General features: G+C 43.2%; 1 protein-coding gene across 4 annotated transcripts in view; it reads right to left on the reverse strand.

The window, feature by feature from the left end:
- Positions 1–23,012, reverse strand: part of LOC129822851 (partitioning defective 3 homolog) — a 568,315-nt gene that overhangs the window by 316,064 nt on the left and 229,239 nt on the right. For all 4 annotated transcript variants that reach the window (XM_055881305.1, XM_055881306.1, XM_055881307.1 and 1 more), the window contains exons 4-5: positions 20,676–20,866; positions 10,430–10,567 (exon numbers count right to left, since the gene is read on the reverse strand). In XM_055881305.1, the coding sequence (XP_055737280.1) occupies positions 10,430–10,567; positions 20,676–20,866 (329 nt within the window). The remainder of the gene's footprint in view (positions 1–10,429; positions 10,568–20,675; positions 20,867–23,012) is intronic.

Raw genomic sequence — 23,012 nt, forward strand, 5'->3', positions numbered from 1 at the left:
GAATGTGGGAGCATCCTCCCTCTTCACTCCCAATATCTCTGCAGTATACCTCCCCATCACATATCCATCCTGATAGATCAGCTGATCGTGCACACACACGCAGAGACACACACACCCACACCCACACACACGCACACAGAGACACACACACACACACACACACACACACACACACACACACACACACACACACACACACACACACACACACACACACACACACACACACACACACACACACACACACACACACACACACACAGAGACACACACACACATGCACAAAGACACACAAACAGGCATGCAAACACGCACATACTGTACACACACACACACACACACACACACACACACACAAACAAACACACCACCGATTGCGCTGCCAAAGAATCCCTGTGCAACCACACACAACCTGTAATTACAATTCTTTATGCAACACACACCTACATCTGCAGGGCCAGGGAAAGGTTACACTCAGCTAATAGAGAAACCGATATATTGCATATTGAGACAGAACAGAGAGAAGGAAAGAGAGGAGGAAGGGTGGTACAGTTCGAGGAGGGGGTATGTATAGACAAAGGGGAGAAGAGGAGGAGGTAGGAGGAGGAGAATACTGTGATTCACCTGTTTCCATAGCATTCAGTAAAAGGTTCCATTCAGTAAATGCTGCCTGTTATGTGTAAAGTATTTGATCTGCTCTGGTTGCACCTGACTGAGCTAACAGTGCCTGCAGCACGCCATAGGGTTCTCAGGCTGTGTGGGCTCCAAAACAACCAATACTTAACCTCACAACATATCTGACCACCTTAACTAAGTAAATGCTCATTTTAACCTCCGATGGCCCGGAACATTCTCGACCACGAACAATTGGAGTGAAAGGTCATTTTCAAGTCCACGATGGTGTACCAATACTAAATAACTCTCCAACATACAAAGGTTAATGCCTAGACAGAGATGCCAGTACGGACTCTGAAACATAGATTCTTCTTTATTAAATTAAGCGTCTTTGATCTACTAGGGGAAATAATGAAACAAATGTGATCTGAGACCATCAGTCTCACTACTCGCTTATGCAGACAGCAGGGCAGGGGAGCATTTTGTTTTCCGTTAGGAAGAAATAAACCCCACAAGGTGGTGCAGCTCCATTCAAGAGCACATGAACATTCTTCTGGCTGGCACTCTGACCAAAGCTTCTATCAGATTATCCTCTTTCTTTTGGCTCTCTGGCTCTTCATTTGACACTGTATTTATCAGACCACTGATGGGCTGGACAGTCAGAGAGGTAGGATGGACGGACTAATTGTTTTTCTATACTTCATAACAGATTTAAATGTACAATTGCAAAGTTAGGCTGATCCTTCAGTGGACCTAACCAAAATGTGATTGTGTTGAATATGTCCATTATTGACACCATGTGTTAGTCCCACCCCTGTGTAGAGTTCATAAAGGCTGTCAGATAGTCTGAGCCACTGTGAAGGAGAAGCACTCAGCTGGGCCATCTCTCTCTCTTTCTTTCTCCCCCTCCCTCAATCTCTCCCTCTCCACTCTGCAAGTCAGTAGATACCATTAGCATTCATCAACAGGGATAATGGGGCAGCGTTAACGACAGCTGTTTATTTAAAGAATAACTCATAAGGCCTTGGCGTTTATGGCTTGATAAAGAGATGCGATTTACAATAAGCTCTACATAATGCTCTGGGAAGTGCTTCCCAAGGGCCTTGATGGAAGCATTTGACACTGTTGTACTGTATAGCCACAAAAGCAAAGCATGTGTGCACATTTAGAGTACACAGAGGCATAGACACAGACAAACAAATCACATTCAACAAAAGTGAGCTATACTGTAGCTGTGTTATAAATTCCTGCTGTTTTTAACAGGAATCTATCCCTTCCCATGTCTGAGGAAAGTGACCTATTTTAAAGGGCCAGTCTCTTGCTTCATGGCCACTCTAAAGGGCCAGTATATGTCCCAAATAGCACCCTATTACCTTATGGCACTACTTTTGACCAAAACCCCAAGTTTGTGCTATTTAGGGAATAGAGTGCCATTTGTGATGCAGGCCCAGTCGGTCGCTTCTTGAATGAACATGCTTCCTGTTTGAAGGGAGAGTAGAGGAGCCACACAACGCCTCTGTGTCCGTGTCTGACTGAACAGAATAGAACAGCATCTCTAATTCATAATAAGAGTGGGAAGGAAGGGCTGATTAAAAATGCATTATAAAGTGGCACTTTATACGAAATGGTTCAGGACACAGCGGAACGGAGTGTAAGTTGTTCAACAGACTGGGGCCTTCGTCCCAAATGGCCCCCTATTCCCTATGTAGCACACTACTTTCGACCAGGGCTTTGGTCAAAAGGTGTACACTATGTAGGGAATAGAGTGCCATTTGTTAAGAAGCCAGGGACAATTAAAGGGCACAGAAGAAACTGTGAGGACACGACTTAAGCAACATGTCCGACCTTCAAAACAACAATTTAAAGATGATCCGTGAAACACTGTGCTTTTATGTAACATCTAAATATTAACTGATCTACTAAAGATGTAATGCAGAAATATTATCTCATTGAATCCAGAGTAAAAAAAGAGGTTGATTATTTAAGAGGAAGAAAAACAGACATCAGATAAATACATCATGATAAACAAATAATTGCTTTCATTTCACTTCTTTTCTTTTCTTTGTGTGTGTTTGTGTGTGTGAATGTGTTTGTGTGTGTGTGTGTGTGTGCGTGCGTGCGTGCGTGCGTGCGTGCGTACTCATTATCTCCACTCAACTTTGCCGATCATAACAGTGTGATGTTTTAATGAACCATATTTTTATCTCGGGCCTTGAGATAACACATTGGCAACCACCCGGCCATCACTGAGAAACAAGGACAGATATCATAACAAAGGGAGGGAGGCTGATTGCTAAGATGACAAAAACCCTGACAATGAATGTGATTTCAACACAGGTAGAGATGCAGCCTCCTCCGCTGAATTAAAACACATTGTGCAGTATACTGTATGCAATAACACCAGTTGTATGTATGTAGGTTCACTGTATCAACAGAGTGTTTAAACCAGCAATTCATTGAGGTGATTCTGGAGCCATCGTCATAAACGAGGAGCTTCCTCCAGCATCATAAAACAAGCCTCAACACTGATATTAAGATGCAATAAAAATATGACGCATAAATCAATAAGTCTTAAACAGTGACTGCTACAGCAAGGCCCTCCATTTTCCTAACACCCATCCTACTCTATGCCCCAGAGCACTCAGGCTGCCACAGCCTCTAGTTAACCCAGAGAGGAGAGTTGATGGTGGGGTTGGGATAAAGTGGAGTTGGCCTGACATCACTACTTTCCCTGGGAGGAGAAGGAATGGTGGAGAAGGTGGGGATGGGAAGAGGAAGATAGGAAGAAGGGATGGAGGGGCAGTTGGGGTCTGTATTCTAATGTGGTTTCACCCATCAGCCTAGGCCAACATCACAATGCATGATGGAGGCTGGATGAAATGAGGAGTCAGAGGGCCTGACAATTGGAGTACTGCTGGAGGTCCTTGCATGTGACAGCTCATCTGGGTCACAATACAGCTGTAATGGCGGTGTGGACTCCAAATGGATGACTCTGTCAGTTATGCCTGGGCTGGTGGGGGCTGGGGCTCTGACTGAAGGACTGCTCCACTGGATCAGAAAGCTCCAGAAAAACAGCCCCCACTGGGAGAGCTGATTGGCTTCTCCATGCAAGATGGCTCTCCTTAATGATGATGCATAACCCAAGGCGGGATTGGTTCCGGCAGGGCAATGCAAGGCAAGCTGGCCTACTCTATCTGGGTCGGAGTCCCAAATGACACCATATTCCCTACTACATAGTGCACTACCTTTGACCAGAGACCTATGGGCCCTTGTCAAAAGTAGTGCACTATGTAGGGAATAAGTGACTATATTTGTTGCACGCATTAGTGAGAGTCCTGTCCTGTTTAAGTGATATGTGGTAGAAGTTTCCGAAAATTATTATATATATATAGGGGACGGATCAGAGTGGCAGCGGGTCTTAGTAATATGTAAACATGTCCATTTGATCCGTTCTGCCCTGTAATCACAGCCATTTTGGAAGCCTTTGTTTAGGCCTCTATAAGTGCAAGCGATTCAACACCAGAACCACTGGGCTTACGAGCAGTCATTCTGATTGCAACAGTCTAACAGTGCAATTAATACATTTCATATATGCTAACACAACAATATTAATTTGGTTATGTTAAAAAAAACTATTATAACACAATAGCATTTTCATTAGTGTATTTTACTGTAGGCTATATGTAACAACGCAAACCAAAAAACAATCAATCAATTTTAGTCGAGGAGTTCGTTTGTTACGACTATGAAACAAAAAGCATAAAGTGCATTAAGAAAGTATTCAGACCCCTTCCCTTTTTCCACAATTTGTTACGTTACAGACGTATTCTAAAATTGATTTTTTTTTTTTGTTTCATCAATCTACACACAATACCCCATAACGACAAAGCAAAAAAATGGTTTTGGAAATGTTTGCAAATGTATTACTAATAAAAAAACAGTAATACCCTAAGTACATACAGTTGAAGTCGTACGTTTACATAAACCTTAGACAAATATATTTAAACTCAGTTTTTCACAATACCTGACATTTAATCCTAGTAAAAAGTCCCTGTCTTAGGTCAGTTAGGATCACCACTTTATTTTAAGAATGTGAAATGTCAGAATAATATTTGAGAGAATGATTTATTTCAGCTTTTATTTATTTCATCACATTCCCAGTGGGTCTGAAGTTTACATACACTCAATTAGTATTTGGTAGCATTGCCTTTAAATTGTTTAACTTGGGTCAAACATTTTGGGTAGCCTTCCACAAGCTGGGTGAATTTTGGCCCATTCCTCCTGACAGATGTGGTGTAACTGAATCAGGTTTGTAGGCCAGCTTGCTCACACACACTTTTTCAGTTCTACCCACAAATGTTCTAAAGGACTGAGGTCAGGGCTTTGTGATGGCCACTCCAATACCTTGACTTTGTTGTCCTTAAGCCATTTTGCCACAACTTTGGAAGTATGCTTGGGGTAACTGTCCATTTGGAAGACCCATTTGAAACCAAGTTTTAACTTCCTGACTGATGCTTCAAAAAATCCACCTAATTTTCCTGCTTCATGATGTCATCTATTTTGTGAAGTGCACCAGTCCCTCCTGCAGAAAAGCACCCCCACAACATGATGCTGCCACCCCTGTGCCTCACGGTTGGGATGGTGTTCTTCGGCTTGCAAGCCTCCCCTTTTTCCTCCAAACATAACGATGGTCATTATGGCCAAGTAGTTCCATTTTTGTTTCATCAGACCAGCGGACATTTCTCCAAAAAGTACGAACTTTGTCCCCATGTGCAGTTGCAAACCGTAGTCTGGCTTTTTTAAGTCTGTTTTGGAGTGGCTTCTTCCTTGCTGAGCTGCCTTTCAGGTTATGTCGACATAGGACTCGTTTTACTGTGGATATAGATACTTTTGTACCTGTTTCCTCCAGCATCTTCACAAGGTCCTTTGCTGTTGTTCTGGGATTGACTTTCCCTTTTCGCACCAAAGTACGTTCATCTCTAGGAGACAGAAAGTGTCTCCTTCCTGAGCGTTATGACGGCTGTGTGGTCCCATGGGGTTTATACTTGCGTACCATTGTTTTTACAGATGAACGTGGTACCTTCAGGTGTTTGGAAATTGCTCCCCAGGATGAACCAGACTTGTGGAGGTCTAGGATGAACCAGACTTGTGGAGGTCTAGGATGAACCAGACTTGTGGAGGTCTAGGATGAACCATACTTGTGGAGGTCTAGGATGAACCAGACTTGTGGAGGTCAAGGATGAACCAGACTTGTGGAGGTCTAGGATGAACCAGACTTGTGGAGGTCAAGGATGAACCAGACTTGTGGAGGTCTAGGATGAACCAGACTTGTGGAGGTCTAGGATGAACCAGACTTGTGGAGGTCTAGGATGAACCAGACTTGTGGAGGTCTAGGATGAACCAGACTTGTGGAGGTCTAGGATGAACCAGACTTGTGGAGGTCTAGGATGAACCAGACTTGTGGAGGTCTAGGATGAACCAGACTTGTGGAGGTCTAGGATGAACCAGACTTGTGGAGGTCTAGGATGAACCAGACTTGTGGAGGTCTAGGATGAACCAGACTTGTGGCTGATTTATTTTGATTTTCCCATGATGTCAAGCAAAGAGGCACTGAGTATGAAGGCTTGCCTTGAAATACATCCACAGGTACACCTTCAATTGACTAAAATGATGTCAATTAGCCTATCAGACACTTCTAAAGCCATGACACAATTTTCTGGAATTGTCCAAGCTGTTTAAATGCACAGTCAACTTAGTGTATGTTAACTTCAGTCCCACTGGAATTGTGATACAGTGAATTATAAATCAAATAATCTGTCTGTAAACAATTGTTGAAAAAATGACTTGTGTCAAACACAAAGTAGATGTCCTAACCGACTTTTAAAAACTATAGTTTGTTATCAAGAAATGTGTGGAGTTGTTGAAAAACGAGTTTTAATGACTCCAACCTAAGTGTACGTAAACTTCCAACTTCAACTGTCAGTATTCAGACCCTTTGCTATGAGACTCGAAATTGAGCTCAGGTGCATCCTGTTTCCATTGATCATCCTTGAGATGTTCCTACAACTTGATTGGAGGCCACCTTTGATAAATTCAATTGATTGGACATGACTTGGAAAGTCACACACCTGTCTATATAAGGTCCCACAGTTGACAGTGCATGTCAGAGCAAAAACTAAGCAATGAGGTCGAAGGAATTGTCCGTAGAGCTCCGAGACAGGGTTGTGTCGAGGCATTGATGTGAGGAAGGGTACCAAACCATTTCTGCAGCATTGAAGGTCCCCAAGAACAAAGTGGCCTCTATCATTCTTAAATGGAAGAAGTTTGGAACCACCAAGACTCTTCCTAGAGCTGGCCGACCAGTCAAACTGAGTAATCGGGGGAGAAGGGCCTTGGTCAGGGAGATGACCAAGTACCCGATGGACACTCTGATAGAGCTCCAGAGTTCCACTGTGGAGATGGGAGAACCTTCCAGAAGGACAAAAATGCATGCAGTACTCCACCAATCAGGCCTTTATGGTAGAGTGGCCAGATGGAAGCCACTCCTCACTAAAAGGCACATGACAGCCCGCATGGAGTGTTGCCAAAAGGCACATAAAGACTCTCAGACCATGAGAAACAAGATTCTCTGGTCTGATGAAACCAATATTTAAATCTTAGGCCTGAAAGCCAAGTGTCACGTCTGGAGGAAACCTGGCACCATGGTGGTGGCAGCATGCTGCTGGGATGTTTTTCAGCGGCAGAGACTGGGAGACTAGTCAGGATCGAGGGAAAGATGAACGGCGCAAAATACAGAGAGATCCTTGATGAAAACCTGCTCCAGAGCACTCAAGACCTCAGACTGGTGTAAAGGATCACCTCCCAACAGGACAATGACCCTAAGCACACAGCCAAGACAATACAGGAGTGGTTTCGGGACAAGTCTCTGAATGTCCTTGAGTGGCCTAATCAGAGTCCGAACTTGAACCCAATCGAACATCTATGGAGAGACCTGAAAATAGCTGTGCAGCGATGCTCCCCATCCATCCTTACGGAGCTTGAGAGGATCTGCAGAGAAGAATGGGAGAAACTCCCCAAATACAGGTGTGCCAAGCATGTAACTTCATAGCCAAGAAGACTCAAGGCTGTAATAGCTACCAAAGGTACGTCAACAAAGTGCTGGGTAAAGGGTTTGAATACTTATGTAAATGTAATATCAGTTTTAAAAACGTTATACATTTTCAAACATTTCTAAAAACCTGGTTTTGCTTTGTCATTATGGGGTGTTGCGAGTAGATTGATGAGAGGAAAAAATACTATTTAATCAATTTTAGAATAAGGCTGTAACTTAACAAAATGTAAAACAAGTCAAGGGGTCTGAATACTTTACGAATGCACTGTTTGTGTGAAATTAGTTTCGGTACAGGTCAAGTTTAGGTTCAGTTTTGAGGCAATTATCAGGGTGATTATCAACTGGGCACAGCACCTTCACTGTCAGGAGAAGGAGCGTAGCAGGCCCTACTGTCGGGAGGAGGCGCAGCGGGGGACAACCACTGAAAAAATGACATGCCCTCTTAAAACTAGTTATAACTCCACTTCTGTTTGTGATATTAAGATTAAAAACAACTGCAGTGTGTTATATTAACTTATTAAGGAAAAGTCAAGGACGGAGGGGGGAATAATTCAAAATGGTGGAGTAGACCCAATTAGACCCTGGGTCTCGACCCCGCCCTGTGCAACTGGGTCCTGGACTTCCTGACGGGCCGCCCCCAGGTGGTGAGGGTAGATAACAACATCTCCACCCCGCTGATCCTCAACACTGGGGCCCCACAAGGGTGCGTTCTGAGCCCTCTCCTGTACTCCCTGTTCACCCACGACTGCGTGGCCACGAACGCCTCCAACTCAATCATCAAGTTTGCAGACGACACTACAGTGGTAGGCTTGATTACCAACAACGACGAGACGGCCTACAGGGAGGAGGTGAGGGCCCTCGGAGTGTGGTGTCAGGAAAATAACCTCACACTCAACGTCAACAAAACAAAGGAGATGATTGTGGACTTCAGGAAACAGCAGAGGGAGCACCCCCCTATCCACAATGACGGGACAGCAGTGGAGAAGGTGGAAAGTTTTAAGTTCCTCGGTGTACACATCACGGACAAACTGAATTGGTCCACCCACACAGACAGCGTTGGGAAGAAGGCGCAGCAGCGCCTCTTCAACCTCAGGAGGCTGAAGAAATTCGGCTTGTCACCAAAAGCACTCACAAACTTCTACAGATGTACAATCGAGAGCATCCTGTCGGGCTATATCACCGCCTGGTACGGCAACTGCTCCGCACACAACCGTAAGGCTCTCCAGAGGGTAGTGAGGTCTGCACAACGCATCACCGGGGCCAAACTACCTACCCTCCAGGACACCTACACCACCCGATGTCACAGGAAGGCCATAAAGATCATCAAGGACAACAACCCCCCGAGCCACTGCCTGTTCACCCCGCTATCATCCAGAAGGCGAGGTCAGTACAGGTGCATCAAAGCAGGGACCGAGAGACTGAAAAACAGCTTCTATCTCAAGGCCATCAGACTGTTAAACAGCCACCACTAACATTTAGTGGCCGCTGCCAACATACTGACTCAACTCCAGCCACTTTAATAATGGGAATTGATGGAAATTATGTAAAAATGTATCACTAGCCACTTTAAACAATGCCACTTAATATAATGTTTACATACCCTATATTACTCATCTCATATGTATATGTATATACTGTACTCTATACCATCTACTGCATCTTGCCTATGCCGTTCTGTACCATCACTCATTCATATATCTTTATGTACATATTCTTTATCCCTTTACACTTGTGTGTATAAGGTAGTAGTTGTGGAATTGTTAGGTTAGATTACTTGTTGGTTATTACTGCATTGTTGGAACTAGAAGCACAAGTATTTCGCTACACTCGCATTAACATCTGCTAACCATGTGTATGTGACAAATAAAATTAGATTAGATTTGATTTGATTAAATTCATGAGTAGTCCAAATTAGTGCTTTAGCGGTTCTAGTGATGAAACATCTAATATTCATCAATATGAAGTAACAAACACATTCCTAGCTGCAAACTAATGTCTCACTCTCTCTTCTTTCCATTTCATTTTGTGGCGGAGGATCATTTAAACACCTCCCACACGGTCCCAGCAGCCAGGCAACTGACAGACAGACAATGAAATAGCAGCAGCGGCAGGAAAGTGTGAAAGACAGAGATGGAAGATGGAATAAATACTTTCCCATCGAGCGAGGATCGAGAGCTACTTGGCCCACACCTTCAAGGTCATTTATGAGCTCCACAGAGACTGTCTGCCATTTTATTTAAGTTCCACTTTTTCAAGCAGCCTTTTCCTTTTTCTCTCAGCCTTCAATAGGAAGACCAGTCAGTCAAAACGAGAGAAAAAAAACAGACATACTGTAAAACAGAAATACCGCAATGTTTGACTCTGAAAGCTCCATTGAAACCACAATGTCATGTAAATGAACACTGAGGTAAGGGCCAGAGTTGGCTGGCTGACGGAACATCAGTCATGTAGATGTTGTTGTTTTTGTAACACTAGGGTTAGGGCAAAAGTTGGCTGGATAGTTTTTCTAGTTTTCTTTTACTCTGTGTGTGTGTGTGTGTGTGTGTGTGTGTGTGTGTGTGTGTGTGTGTGTGTGTGTGTGTGTGTGTGTGTGTGTGTGTGGTTGTGTTGTGTTGTGTTGTGTTGTGTTGTGTTGTGTTGTGTTGTGTTTGTGTTTGTGTTTGTGTTGTGTTTGTGTTGTGTTTGTGTTGTGTGTGGTCCTACCTGATCCTGTCTGTCCAGCCAGCGGTCCACCATGGGGTGGTTGGCGCTGAGTGAGGAGCGGGCAGTCTCTCTCTGGAACTGGGTGGCCCAAGCTGCTGAATCACGAGGGAGACTCCGGTATGCATCTCCATCCTTACCCTGCACACACGGAGGAGAGGCAATGTTTAATACCACATTTTGATACACAGTACATGCAGTATACTGTAATAAAACAATAGCATTCGATTGATACACAGTATATGCAGTATACTGTACTACACCAATAGTATTCGATTGATACACAGTATATGCAGTATACTGTACTACACCAATAGTATTCGATTGATACACAGTATATGCAGTATACTATACTACACCAATAGTATTCGATTGATACACAGTATATGCAGTGTACTGTACTACACCAATAGTATTCGATTGATACACAGTATATGCAGTGTACTGTACTACACCAATAGCATTCGATACAAGTCCACACACATATCCTAATTTACCCTGCAGACATGGAGGAGAGACAATGTTTAACACACAAAGTCACACTATAATCATTTGTTAGTATTCACACAAACACACAAGAACATACATTACATTGTACATGTACTACGTCTCCAAAGTATGATGAAGTGCACATCGTCCAGCGCTACTTTTCGCTAAGCAATTCCATGCTGACATGACAGACAGATGAGATTGTGATGCTGTTAAATAGCTGTAATGTGATTGGCAGGTAGTCTAGCTTATCTTGGCCATGAGCCACACACTGATACAGTTCATTCCTATCTCAGTACACACACATGCTAAATTCTTGTCACTAATAGCCTGGCCACGTCACCGGGAGCCGCTTGGCGCCTTGGACCACAGCTTAGCTCTACTATCATATTGAGTGTGCTTCCCAAATGGCACACTATTCCCAACATAATGCACCTACTTTTGACTGGAGCCCTATGGGTTGTGCACCGTTTAGGGAATATGGTGCCATTTGGGACGCAGGGAGAATTAAGAACCTCTCGAAAACATTTCCTGTGAAGGTGAAATCAAACACCCACGGGCTATGCTAATTAGATCTCCATTTGTTGGAGTTTATAGAGCAAACACAGGTGGGGGGTGTGGGGTTGGGGGGGGGGGGGGGGGGGGGTGTTACAGTCCAGACAGACATGTCAGGCCTGTCTCGGCCTAGAAAACCTACAGACCAAGGCTGCTGTTGGCTTCAGACAGCACATGTGTTTGTGTGTGGTGCCTGTCTGTGTGTGATACCGCTGGTGGCTACAGACTGTCAGACCAGTCTAGACCAGCGTGGCCGACCCACAGCTGCTCCGTCACTATGTCGGTCAGGACAACATGCACTGGATAGGGCTGTTACGGCCACACCGGCGGTCACGAGTCATGAGAGCAGTCAAATTCCACATGACCATTTAGTTACGGTAGATAGGTTTCTCCAAGCTCTGATGCTGCTGATGGTCATTAGATACCTACCAAACTTGCAAACTCCCTGGTACTCAGCACTTTGTTGTCCTTCTAATCACTCTGACATCAATGCAAATGGCATTGAGCTCATGTTACACAACATTTCAATACGCTACACAATTACAGTGCCTTCGGAAACTATTCAGACCCCTTGACTTTCTCCACATTTTGTTACGTTACAGCCTTATTCTAAAGCTGATTAAATAAAAACCATTTCTCAGCAATCTACACACAATACCCCATAATGACAAAGTGAAAACAGGTTTTTAGACATTTTTGCGAATGTATTAAATATAAAAAAAAGATTTACATAAGTATTCAGACCCTTCGCTATCAGACTAGAAATTGAGCTCTGGTGCATCCTGTTTCCATTGATCATCCTTGAGATGTTTGTAAAACTTGATTGGAGTCCACCTTTGGTAAATTCAATTGATTGGACATGATTTGAAAAGACACACCTGTCTTAATAAGGTCTCACAGTTGACAGTGCATGTCAGAGCAAAAACCGAACCAAGAGGATGAAGGAATTGTCCGTGGAGCTCCGAGACAGGATTGTGATGAGGCACAGATCTGGGGAAGGGTACCAAAACACGTCTTCAGCAGTGAAGGTCCCCAAGAACACAGTCTTTCATCATTCATACATGAAAGAAGTTTGGAACCACCAAGATCGAGGGAGAAGGGCCTTGGTCAGGGAGGTGACCAAGAACCCGATGATCACTCTGACAGAGCTCCAGAGTTCCTCTGTGGAGATGGGAGAACCTTCCAGAAGGACAACCATTTCTGCAGCACACCACCAATCAGGCCTTTATGGTAGAGTGGCCAGACGGAAGCCACACCTCAGTAAAAGACACATGACAGCCCGCTTGGAGTTTGCCAAAAGGCACCTAAAGATTCTCTGATCTGATGAAACCAAGATTGAACTATTTGGCCTTAATGCCAAGTGCCACATCTGGAGGAAACCTGGTACCATCCTTAAGGTGAAGCATGGTGGTGGCAGCATCATGCTCTGTGGATGTTTATCAGCGGCAGGGACTGGGAAACAAGTCAGGATAGAGGGAAAGATTAACAGAGTTAAGGAAAAAACAGAGAGATCCTTGATGAAAACCTTTTACAGAATGCTCAGGACCTCAGACTGGGGCAAAGGTTCACCTTCCAACAGGATAATGACCCTAAGCACACAGCCAAGACAACACAGGAGTGGCTTCGGGACAAGTCTCTGAATGTCCTTGAGTGGCCCAGCCAGAGCCCGGGCTTGAACCCGATCGAACATCTCTGGAGAGACCTGAAAATAGCTGTGCAGCGACGATCCCCATCCAACCTGACAGAGCTTGACAGGATCTGCAGAGAAGAATGGGAGAAACTCCCCAAATACAGATGAGCCAAGCTTGTAGCATCATACCCAAGAAGACTCGCTGCTGGAATCGCTGCCAAAGGTGCTTCAACAAACGACTGAGTAAAGGGTCTGAACACTTATGTAAATGTGATATTTCTGTTTTTGTATTGTGTGTAGATTGATGAGGAAAAAACAAACAATTGAATCAATTGTAGATTAAGGCTGTAACGTAACAAAATGTGGAGAAAGTCAAGAGGTCTGAATACTTTCCGAATGCACTTGTACATGAGAAAACAGTGATTGCTCTCTAAAAAGAGGATCCCATCAGCTTTCTGTAGGCTAGGCCTACTATATTTATTTCTCAACTTTCCTAATATTAAAGCACATTGCTTATATTTACAAGAGGAGTATAGCCTACCTGGCTGGCATGTAAATGAACCAGGGAAAAAGTGTCCTCCATTAGCTATTTAAGTGCATAGATGACATACATTTTTTTCCCCCTGCCCGTTTCGAGACAGGTGCATGATAACAGTACATTTTAAACAAAACAAATTTCACACATACAGTACCAGTCAAAAGTTACATTGTAGAATAGTTACATTGTAGAATAGTGAAGACATCAAAACTATGAAATAACACATATGGTATCATGTAGTAACCAAAAAAAAGTGTTAAGCGAATCAAAATTGTTGGTCAACCAGCTTCATGTAGTCACCTGGAATGCATTTCAATTAACAGGTGTGTCTTGTTAAAAGTTAATTTGCGGAATTTATTTCCTTTGTTTGAGCCAATCAGTTGTGTTGTGACAAGGTAGGGGTGGTATACAGAGGATTGCCCTATTTGGTAAAATACCAAGTCCATATTATGGCAATAACAGCTCAAATTAGCAAAGAAAAAATGACTGTCCATCATTACTTTAAGACATGAAGGACAGTGAATACGGAACATTTCAGGAACTTTGAACACTTCTTCAAGTGCAGTTGCAAAAACCATCGAGCGCTATGATGAAACTGGCTCTCATGAGGACCGCCACAGGAAAGGAAGACCCAGAGTTCTCTGCTGTAGGGGATAAATTCATGAGAGTTACCAGCCTCAGAAATTGCAGCCCAAATAAACGCTTCACAGATCAAGTAACAGACACATCTCAACATCAACTGTTCAGAGGAGACTGTGTGAATCAGGCCTTCATGGTCGAATTGCTGCAAAGAAACCAAGGACACCAATTAGAAGTGTCACGAACCGTCTCGAAGTTCGAAACAAAAAGAGAGACAACGTGGAGATAATAAATATATTTAGTTATTCCTTAACCAAAGTAAACTAAATACAATTAACAATGATGTATGTAGTCAGTAATCAGTAGTGTAAGTGAGTGGTTGCCTGCATAAATGTGATAATGAGGGGTGTTGAAGGTGCCAACGCAAACAAACAAAACAGCCACAACCAAAATCTATCAGTGTGTCTGCATGGAGAGAGTCTCCTCAATGAATAGGGAAGTGGTGCATTTATCCTGGGACACACCCGAGCCCAGGTGTGTCCCATGTCGCTGACGACCCTCCCAGCTCCGCCCGCCGACATCCTAATAAGGAAAACAAGAGCAAAGAGAGAGAATACGGCAGACAGAGTGGGATGGTCGTCACAGAAGAAGAGACTTGCTTGGGCCAAGAAACACCAACAATGGACAATAAACCGTTGGAAATCTGTCCTTTAGTCCAAATTTGAGATTTTCAGTTCCAACCGCCGTGTCTTTGTGAGACGCAGAGTATGTGAACGGATGATCTCCGTATGTGTGGTTCCCACGGTGAAGCATGGAGGAAGATGTATGATGGTGTGGGGGTGCTTTGCTGGTGACACTGTCTGTGATTTATTTTGAAATCAAGGCACACTTAACCAGCGTGGTTACCACAGCATTCTGCAGCGATTCGCCATTCCCATCTGGTTCGCGCTTAGTGGGACTATCATTTGTTTTTCAACAGGACAATGACTCAACACACCTACAGGCTGTGTAAGGGCTCTTTGACCAAGAAGGAGAGTGATGACGTGCTGCATCAGATGACCTGGCCTCCACAATCAACCGACCTCAACCCAATTGAGATTATTTGAAATGAGTTGGACCGCAGAGTGAAGGAAAAGCAGACAACAAGTGCTCAGCATATGTGGGAACTCCTTCAAGACTGTTGGAAAAGCATTCCAGGTCAAACTGGTTGAGAGAATACCAAGAGTGTTCAAAGCTGTCGTCAAGGCACAGGGAAGCTACTTTGAAGAATCTAAAATATATTTTGATATGTTTCACAATTTTTGGTTACTACATTATTCCATATGTGTTATTTCATAGTTTTGATGTCTTCACTATTATTCTACAATGTAGAAAATAATAAAAATAAAGAAAAACCCTTGAATGAGTAGGTGTGTTCAAACTTTTGACTGGTACTTTATATTATTTAGTATATGTAAAAACAATATTAAATCAAGACTAGTTTGATGGGTGACAATATAAGCCTATCACTTGTGAATTATATATTATCACTTATGTATGATGCCCAGCTTAAGGCAAGAAACAACACAAGCCTTTTTTTGTGTGACTTTTTAAAATCATAGTCGTACACCTCATGTAGCCTAGCCCATAGGCCTATATGTTCAGATAAGATTTGTATCACAATGAAAGTGGCCAAATAACTTCTTAAAATTAAGCACATTAATCTTCTTTACAACGGGCGTACAGCCTGACTGGCATGCACACGCAGCGCGTAAGTTTCATGTTTGATGAAGATCATTTTCACATAAAAATGCACCTTTATAATCGCATTTGCGGTCACTTTCGAGAATGGTGTTTTCCTGCTAATGGAACATTTGTGCTCATAGCCTACCGCCGTGTGTGGATAGTTTATCAATGTTCTGATCTGTTGTGTCAGGCTCATTGCTTAAAACTGTTTTTTTCATGCTAGTGGTTGTATAAATTTGGTATCTATCGCATCCCACAACTGTCCCAGACTATATTTGGAATACTTATTTCTCACACAGAATAGGTCAACTTTTGTACTATGGGGGATAGTAAATTGACATAGGCTAGGGCTTTTGCAGTTCGCTAGGCCTATTCATCTTGTTGGCTGACGAAATGTATTACAAATCAGAACATATAGCCCAACGATTGTATCACAACTAAAATGACTTAACTCTAAATTAAGCATTTAGGAGTACCTGTTTCTTTGTTCACCGCTCATCACAGAATAGCCACATGTGCTTCAAATCGTTTGGAGAAAATATCCTTTATATTTTATTCAGCTCTGTTCAATTGTATTCTTCATACTATGAAATAATATAAAATAATGCCTCAAAATTCTAAGCAAATCTTGTCTGCTAAATGAACTAGTGTAACCCACAGCTGAGCTAAATGACTATCGCCCCGTAGCACTCACTTGCATCATCATGAAGTGCTTTGAGAGATTAGTCAAGGATCATATCACTTCCACCCTACCTGACACCCTAGACCCACTCCAATTTGCTTATCACCCCAATAGTTCCATAGACAACGCAATCACAGTCACACTGCCCTATCCCATGTGGACAAGAGGAATACCTATGTAAGAATGCTGTTCATCGACTACAGCACAGCATTCAACACCATAGTACCCTCCAAACTCGTCATTAAGCTCGAGACCCTGGGTCTCAACCCCGCCCTGTGCAACTGGGTCCTGGACTTTCTGACTGGCAGCCCCCAGGTGGTGAGGGTAGGTAACAACATCTCCACCCCGCTGATCCTCAACACCCACAAGGGTGCGTTCTCAGCCCTCTCCTGTACTCCCTGTTCACCCACGACTGCATGGTCATGCACGCCTCTAACTCAATCATCAAGTTTGCAGACGACACTACAGTGGTAGGCTTGATTACCAACAACGACGAGACGGCATACAGGGAGGAGGTGAGGGCACTCAGAGTGTGGTGTCAGGAAAATAACCTCACACTCAATGTCAACAAAATAAAGGAGATGATCGTGGACTTCAGGAAACAGCAGAGGGTGCACCCCCCTATCCAAATCGACGGGACAGTAGTGGAGAAGGTGGAAAGTTTTAAGTTCCTCGTGGTACACATCACGGACAAACTGAATTGGTCCACCCACACAGACAGCGTGGTGAAGAAGGCGCAACAGCGCCTCTTCAACCGCAGGAGGCTGAAGAAATTCGGCTTGTCACCAAAAGCACTCACAAACTTCTACAGATGCACAATCGAGAGCCTCCTGTCGGACTGTATCACCGCCTGGTACGGCAACTGCTCCGCACACAACCGTAAGGCTCTCCAGAGGGTAGTGAGGTCTGCACAATGCATCACCGGGGCAAACTACCTGCCCTCCAGGACACCTACACCACCCGATGTCACAGGAAGGCCAAAAAGATCATCAAGGACAACAACCACCCGAACCACTGCCTGTTCACCCCGCTATCATCCAGAAGACGAGGTCAGTACAGGTGCATCAAAGCAGGGACCGAGAGACTGAAAAACAGCTTCTATCTCAAGGCCATCAGACTGTTAAACAGCCATCACTAACATTGAGTGGCTGCTGCCAACATACAGACTCAAATCTCTAGCCACTTTAATAATAAAAAATTGGATGTAATAAATGTCTCACTAGTCACTTTAAACAATGCCACTTTATATAATTTTTATATACCCTACATTACTCATATCATATGTACAGTGGAGAGAACAAGTATTTGATACACTGCCCATTGTGCAGGTTTTCCTAGTTACAAAGCATGTAGAGGTCTGTCATTTTTATCATAGGTACACTTCAACTGTGAGAGACGGAATCTAGAACAAGAATCCAGAAAATCGCATTGTATGATTTGTAAGCAATTAATTTGCAGACCTCTACATGCTTTGTAAGTAGGAAAACCTGTAAAATTGGCAGTGTATCCAATACTTGTTCTCCCCACTGTATATACTGTACTCTATACCATCTACTGCATCTTGCCTATGCCGTTCGGCCATCGCTCATCCATATGTTTATATGTACATATTCTTATTCATTCCTTTGCACTTGTGTGTAAAAGGTATTTGTTGTGAAATTGTTAGACTACTTGTTAGATATTACTGCATGGTCGGAACAAGAAGCACAACCACTAACCATGTGTATGTGACCAATAAAATTGTATTTGATTTGAAAGGTCAGCATCAGTGGCTTGTAGGCTACGGGTGGAAGTTTAGGGATGCTAAATGTGTTTATGTTAATTAACGGTCAATTACCGTGAGATCGGGAGACATTTGCTTGACAATCACCGGCTGACAAAATGTCATGACCACCACAGCCCTAGCACTAGATACTCCAAAAAGGTTCTGCCCGGCAACGCTCCTGAGGGAGATCATGTATGTCTCCTGTATGCTAAAACAATCCATATGGTTTACTAGAGCTGAATGCAGCGTGACCAAGGACCACGGCTGAGGAGGGACAGGAGGAAGGAGGCCGGAGAGAGAGGCTGAAGGAAGGGAAGGGGTGCAGACAGGGCCATAAAGATACGGGTCAGAGGCCTATTGAGACGCCTGGTCTCAATGATAACCATCACAGTCACAACATACAAACCGTGCTCCGTTCACACAGCACAACACAGGCAGACAAGAGACAAAGGAGTCCACTCTTGAATTTTTTACCACTTATAAAACGACACAGAAAACACAAATCCAGAGAGGCTGTAAATCATCGAGCACATATTTACTGCTGGCTCTGCTAAACCTGTTTAGTGCTCGGTGCTAAGCACAAAGGCTTAGCTAGCTAAGAGGAGAGAGGAAAGGAGGGAGCAGAGTTGACAGATGCATTGTAAAGTCATTGAGGAACGTCAAGATTTTACAATGCTAGCTTGATGAATCAAGAGTCCCATCGGCTATATATCACTATATTGAGATGATGTAGGAAAAATGGACGATTCATCTGTTGAAGTCATAGGAAACAGGGCAAATATAATGAGTGGAACGTGGCGTGAGCGAAGCTCAAGTCAAGCAGCTGTAGACAAAGCAAAGTGGTTTTTGAAAATATGGTACATTTTCTGTCCATTATGTTTTGGTCAGAAATTAGCCGGTAAAATATGAATAGTTTTGATGTTTTGTTAACGTGTTTCATTTTGGATTCAACTTTCTGCCAAGATGAAATATTCTATAGCCAGAGCGGCCTAAATATACATCAAGTCGTTAACAGATGAGAATAGACAGAGGCATATCGAGCAACAATGCCACTGACTCCATCTGCTTAAGCCTATGATATTAAACCAAAAAGTCTGTATTCTGCCACCAAATGAAAGGTACAATAACAGACTTATTATTTATGTCTCCGTTTTCCCCCTGTAGCCTCTTGGAAGCGACGAGCGGCGTGCAGTAAGATTATGGCGCCGGTGACAACTAAAGTGCTTTTAAATAGGATTATCATCCAACGCTCTAATCATGTCGAGGGTTGCTGTGTCACATTCTGAGCACTCCATCTTCCCCTTCTTCCCTCCATCTCATTTGGAATATCAGTTGTTTCAAAGCACTAAAGGCTTGTCGGCAGCCATTTTGATCTAGTTAATAGGCCTAGCTGTTCTTTTTTAAGCTTCAGGGAGGGTGAACCCTAAAATAAGCTTTTCACATTCACTTCTGGTTCACATCAGGCGACCCTCAAAAGTAAATTAGAACAAAGGATATATGCTCAAAGTTGTGATCTTCATTATTTTCAATAAAGAATAGGGGTTAGCTTCCTAAAAGTGGTGGGTAAAGGATTAACTAAGGGGTTAATGACCAGTATCCTTGAAGCTGAATGACATTTCAGGCAGGGTGGTACTACCAGAGTCGTGTTCAGTAGGGCACACCGTACCAAAATGGACAACAAAAACACACACTTTTAATTGGTCCTCATTTAAGTCCTGTAGATCACTTCATTACTCCCTTTTTGTTTATAAAGCTCTACTACAGAAGCTTCCGACCTACCTCACTTCACTGTTAAAATAAAATAAAAATGACACACCAAATCCATTCACAGGGATGGTTAACTCTTGAGGTTCCATTAGTACGTACCGATCTAGGTAAATCCGCCTTCAGTTTGAATGCCTCCCATTTTTGGAATAGCCTACAAAACTCCCTACATCTTGACTCTCGGGTGCATCTAGGGCAGTTTAGGACTTTGATGTTGAATGAATTAAATGAGAATTGCAAATGTTTGGATTGATGGTAAAATGGGGAGTTTGAAGCTGTCATGTTGATTCTGTAATTTGTAGTTCATTTTATTTGTATTGATCATATAGAACTTGTTGTATTGTTGTCGTCAGGGCACCATTGTAAATGAGTAGTACCTCCCTGTTACAAAACGTTTTGTCCCTAATGGGCATGACCTTGATCATGAGGTTGGGATAGTTCACTGTACTGTACCAGGCTATTGGTCCCTGCGTTCTGGCTATGGCTGTGTTAGGATAAGGGTTAGGTTTTGGGTTACTGTACCTTGCGCTCCAGGCTGTTGGTCCCAGTGTTTTGGCTGTGGCTGTGGTGGTGGTTGTGCTTGCGAAAGCCTGCCGTGGTGGACCATCGTGTGGGGTTCTTACGGGATGGTTCCTCCGATGCTGTATGTGGGTCACCCAGGGGAAGGCCTGCCAGAGAGGGGTCGCTACTGCGCCGAACATGGAGAGGCATGTCTAGAGAGAGAGGGAAGCGGGAGAGAAAGAAAGAGAGAGAGGGAAGGGGAGAGAAAGATAGAGAAAGAGGGAAGGGGAGAGAAAGATAGAAAAATAGGGGAGAAAGAGACAGAGAGAGACAGGGGGGAGAGAGAGACAGAGAGACAGACAGAGAGAGAGGGGAGAGAAACAGAAAGGGGAAGAGGGGAGAGAGAGAGAAAAAGACAGCGAGAGAGAGGGGAGAGAGAGAGACGGGAGAGAGAGAGACGGAGAGAGACAAAGGGGAAAGAGAGAGACAGAGAGAGAGACAGATAGAGGGAGAGAGAGAGACAGAGAGAGAAAGGTTAGCATATCACATATTGTACAGTACACCTGAAAAACACATTAGCGCTGTTACTACTTAATAAATATTGACTTACTCCTTGACTGCAAGTCTCTACACTACAGGGTCTATTTTTTTTAAATGTAACCTTTATTTAACTAGGCAAGTCAGTTAAGAACAAATTATTTTTTACAATGACGGCCTATGTCCTGACTGTCACTGTATCATTTTCCACCAGAATACCAGCCAACAACATCCCACACAGTACCTATCGGGCAGGCTATTGTGTGACTGTAAAACACATGGGAAATAGTTGTGAAGCTGCAGTGCCTGGTCTTCTGAGCCCCAATGAAACACTAGACTGAACTGTGGGCCGTTTAGCTTGGCTGTGGCCCGTGACTACAGATAGTAGAGAGCTGTTCCCTGCTTGTCCCTGGGCTGTAATGGAATTCAACTACAGGGCATGTACTCTACTGTATCTGCAAGCCGAGGCCGATCCCAGGCAGCCAGCCATATAAAAGTGTCGGTCTGTGACGGTAATTGAATAACCGTGTAACTGACGGTTATGGATGAGGGCGTTATGAAAATATAATAACCGTCAAAAATGTTTAAATAGGCCTACATCCATTTTAGGATGTAACTTTATTCTTTTTTTTTTACTTTATCTAATAGCGTGAGTGTTTACTAACGATTATAAACAATTGTATTGCTAACTTAGTCAATCTATTAAACCTTCTACATCTCCTCTTCTTTCCAGCTGTCGTGTGATGCTGGAGTAGCTATGCAGGGGGATGTAGAGTGCTATATGTTATGGCACTTCAGTAAAACAAATGTTTTGATGCGTGGACTTCATTTTATACAGTCAATAAATATATTGGTCTTCTATTAAAAAAGGTTGGATGTGTCTGATCCATCATTAATTATTCAACAGCAGTAGACAAGGTTGTTCTGGCTCTGAGGCCTATAACGCACTAATGTTATGTCAAATGGTCAGTGCGCCAATCCTTCCCAACCTGGCATGGTATAATTTGATACGGAATCTTCTCTTAAATTATACACGAATCAACTTCTGATCAGGCCCGGTCCTAGGCGAGACAAAAAAATGAACGCCCTACTATTTCTCATAGTAGAATAGTACACAGTGTTGGCTTCTGTGCACTTTTATGAATGCCCATGTTGGAAGCCTACTGTTTGTAAAAGAGGCAATTGAGCATTAATCCCTATCATTTGGTTACATTCATTTCTGTTAATGCATGTATTAATTACAGCAATTTACCGTTCACATTCTCGGAGAGGAAATGTTGTTTGCAGAGTTCACAACCCACTACACTTATGAGAAACAAGTTTTGTTTTATTTCAAACCAATATTTACGTGCTCCATGAGAGCAATGAGCATGTCTCTGGTTTCTACAGTTGAAGTCGGAAGTTTAAATACACCTTAGCCAAAAACATTTAAACTCAGTTTTTCACAATTACTGACATTTAATCCTAGTAAAAATTCCCTGTTTTAGGTCAGTTAGGATCCCCACTTTATTTTAAGAATGTGAAATGTCATAATAATAGTAGAGAGAATGATTTATTTCAGCTTTTGACCCCATTCCCAGTGGGTCAGAAGTTTACATACACTCAATTAGTATTTGGTACCATTGCCATTAAATTGTTTAACTTGGGTCAAACGTTTCTGGTAGCCTTCCACAAGCTTCCCACAATAAGCTGGGTGAATTTTGGCCCATTCCTCCTGACAGAGCTGGTGTAACTGAGTCAGGTTTGTAGGCCTCCTTGCTCGAACACACTTTTTCAGTTCTGCCCACAAATGTTCTATAGGATTGATGTCAGAGCTTTGTG

This window comes from Salvelinus fontinalis, chromosome 25 (genome assembly GCF_029448725.1).
Source record: "Salvelinus fontinalis isolate EN_2023a chromosome 25, ASM2944872v1, whole genome shotgun sequence".
Taxonomy (NCBI): Eukaryota; Metazoa; Chordata; class Actinopteri; order Salmoniformes; family Salmonidae; genus Salvelinus; species Salvelinus fontinalis.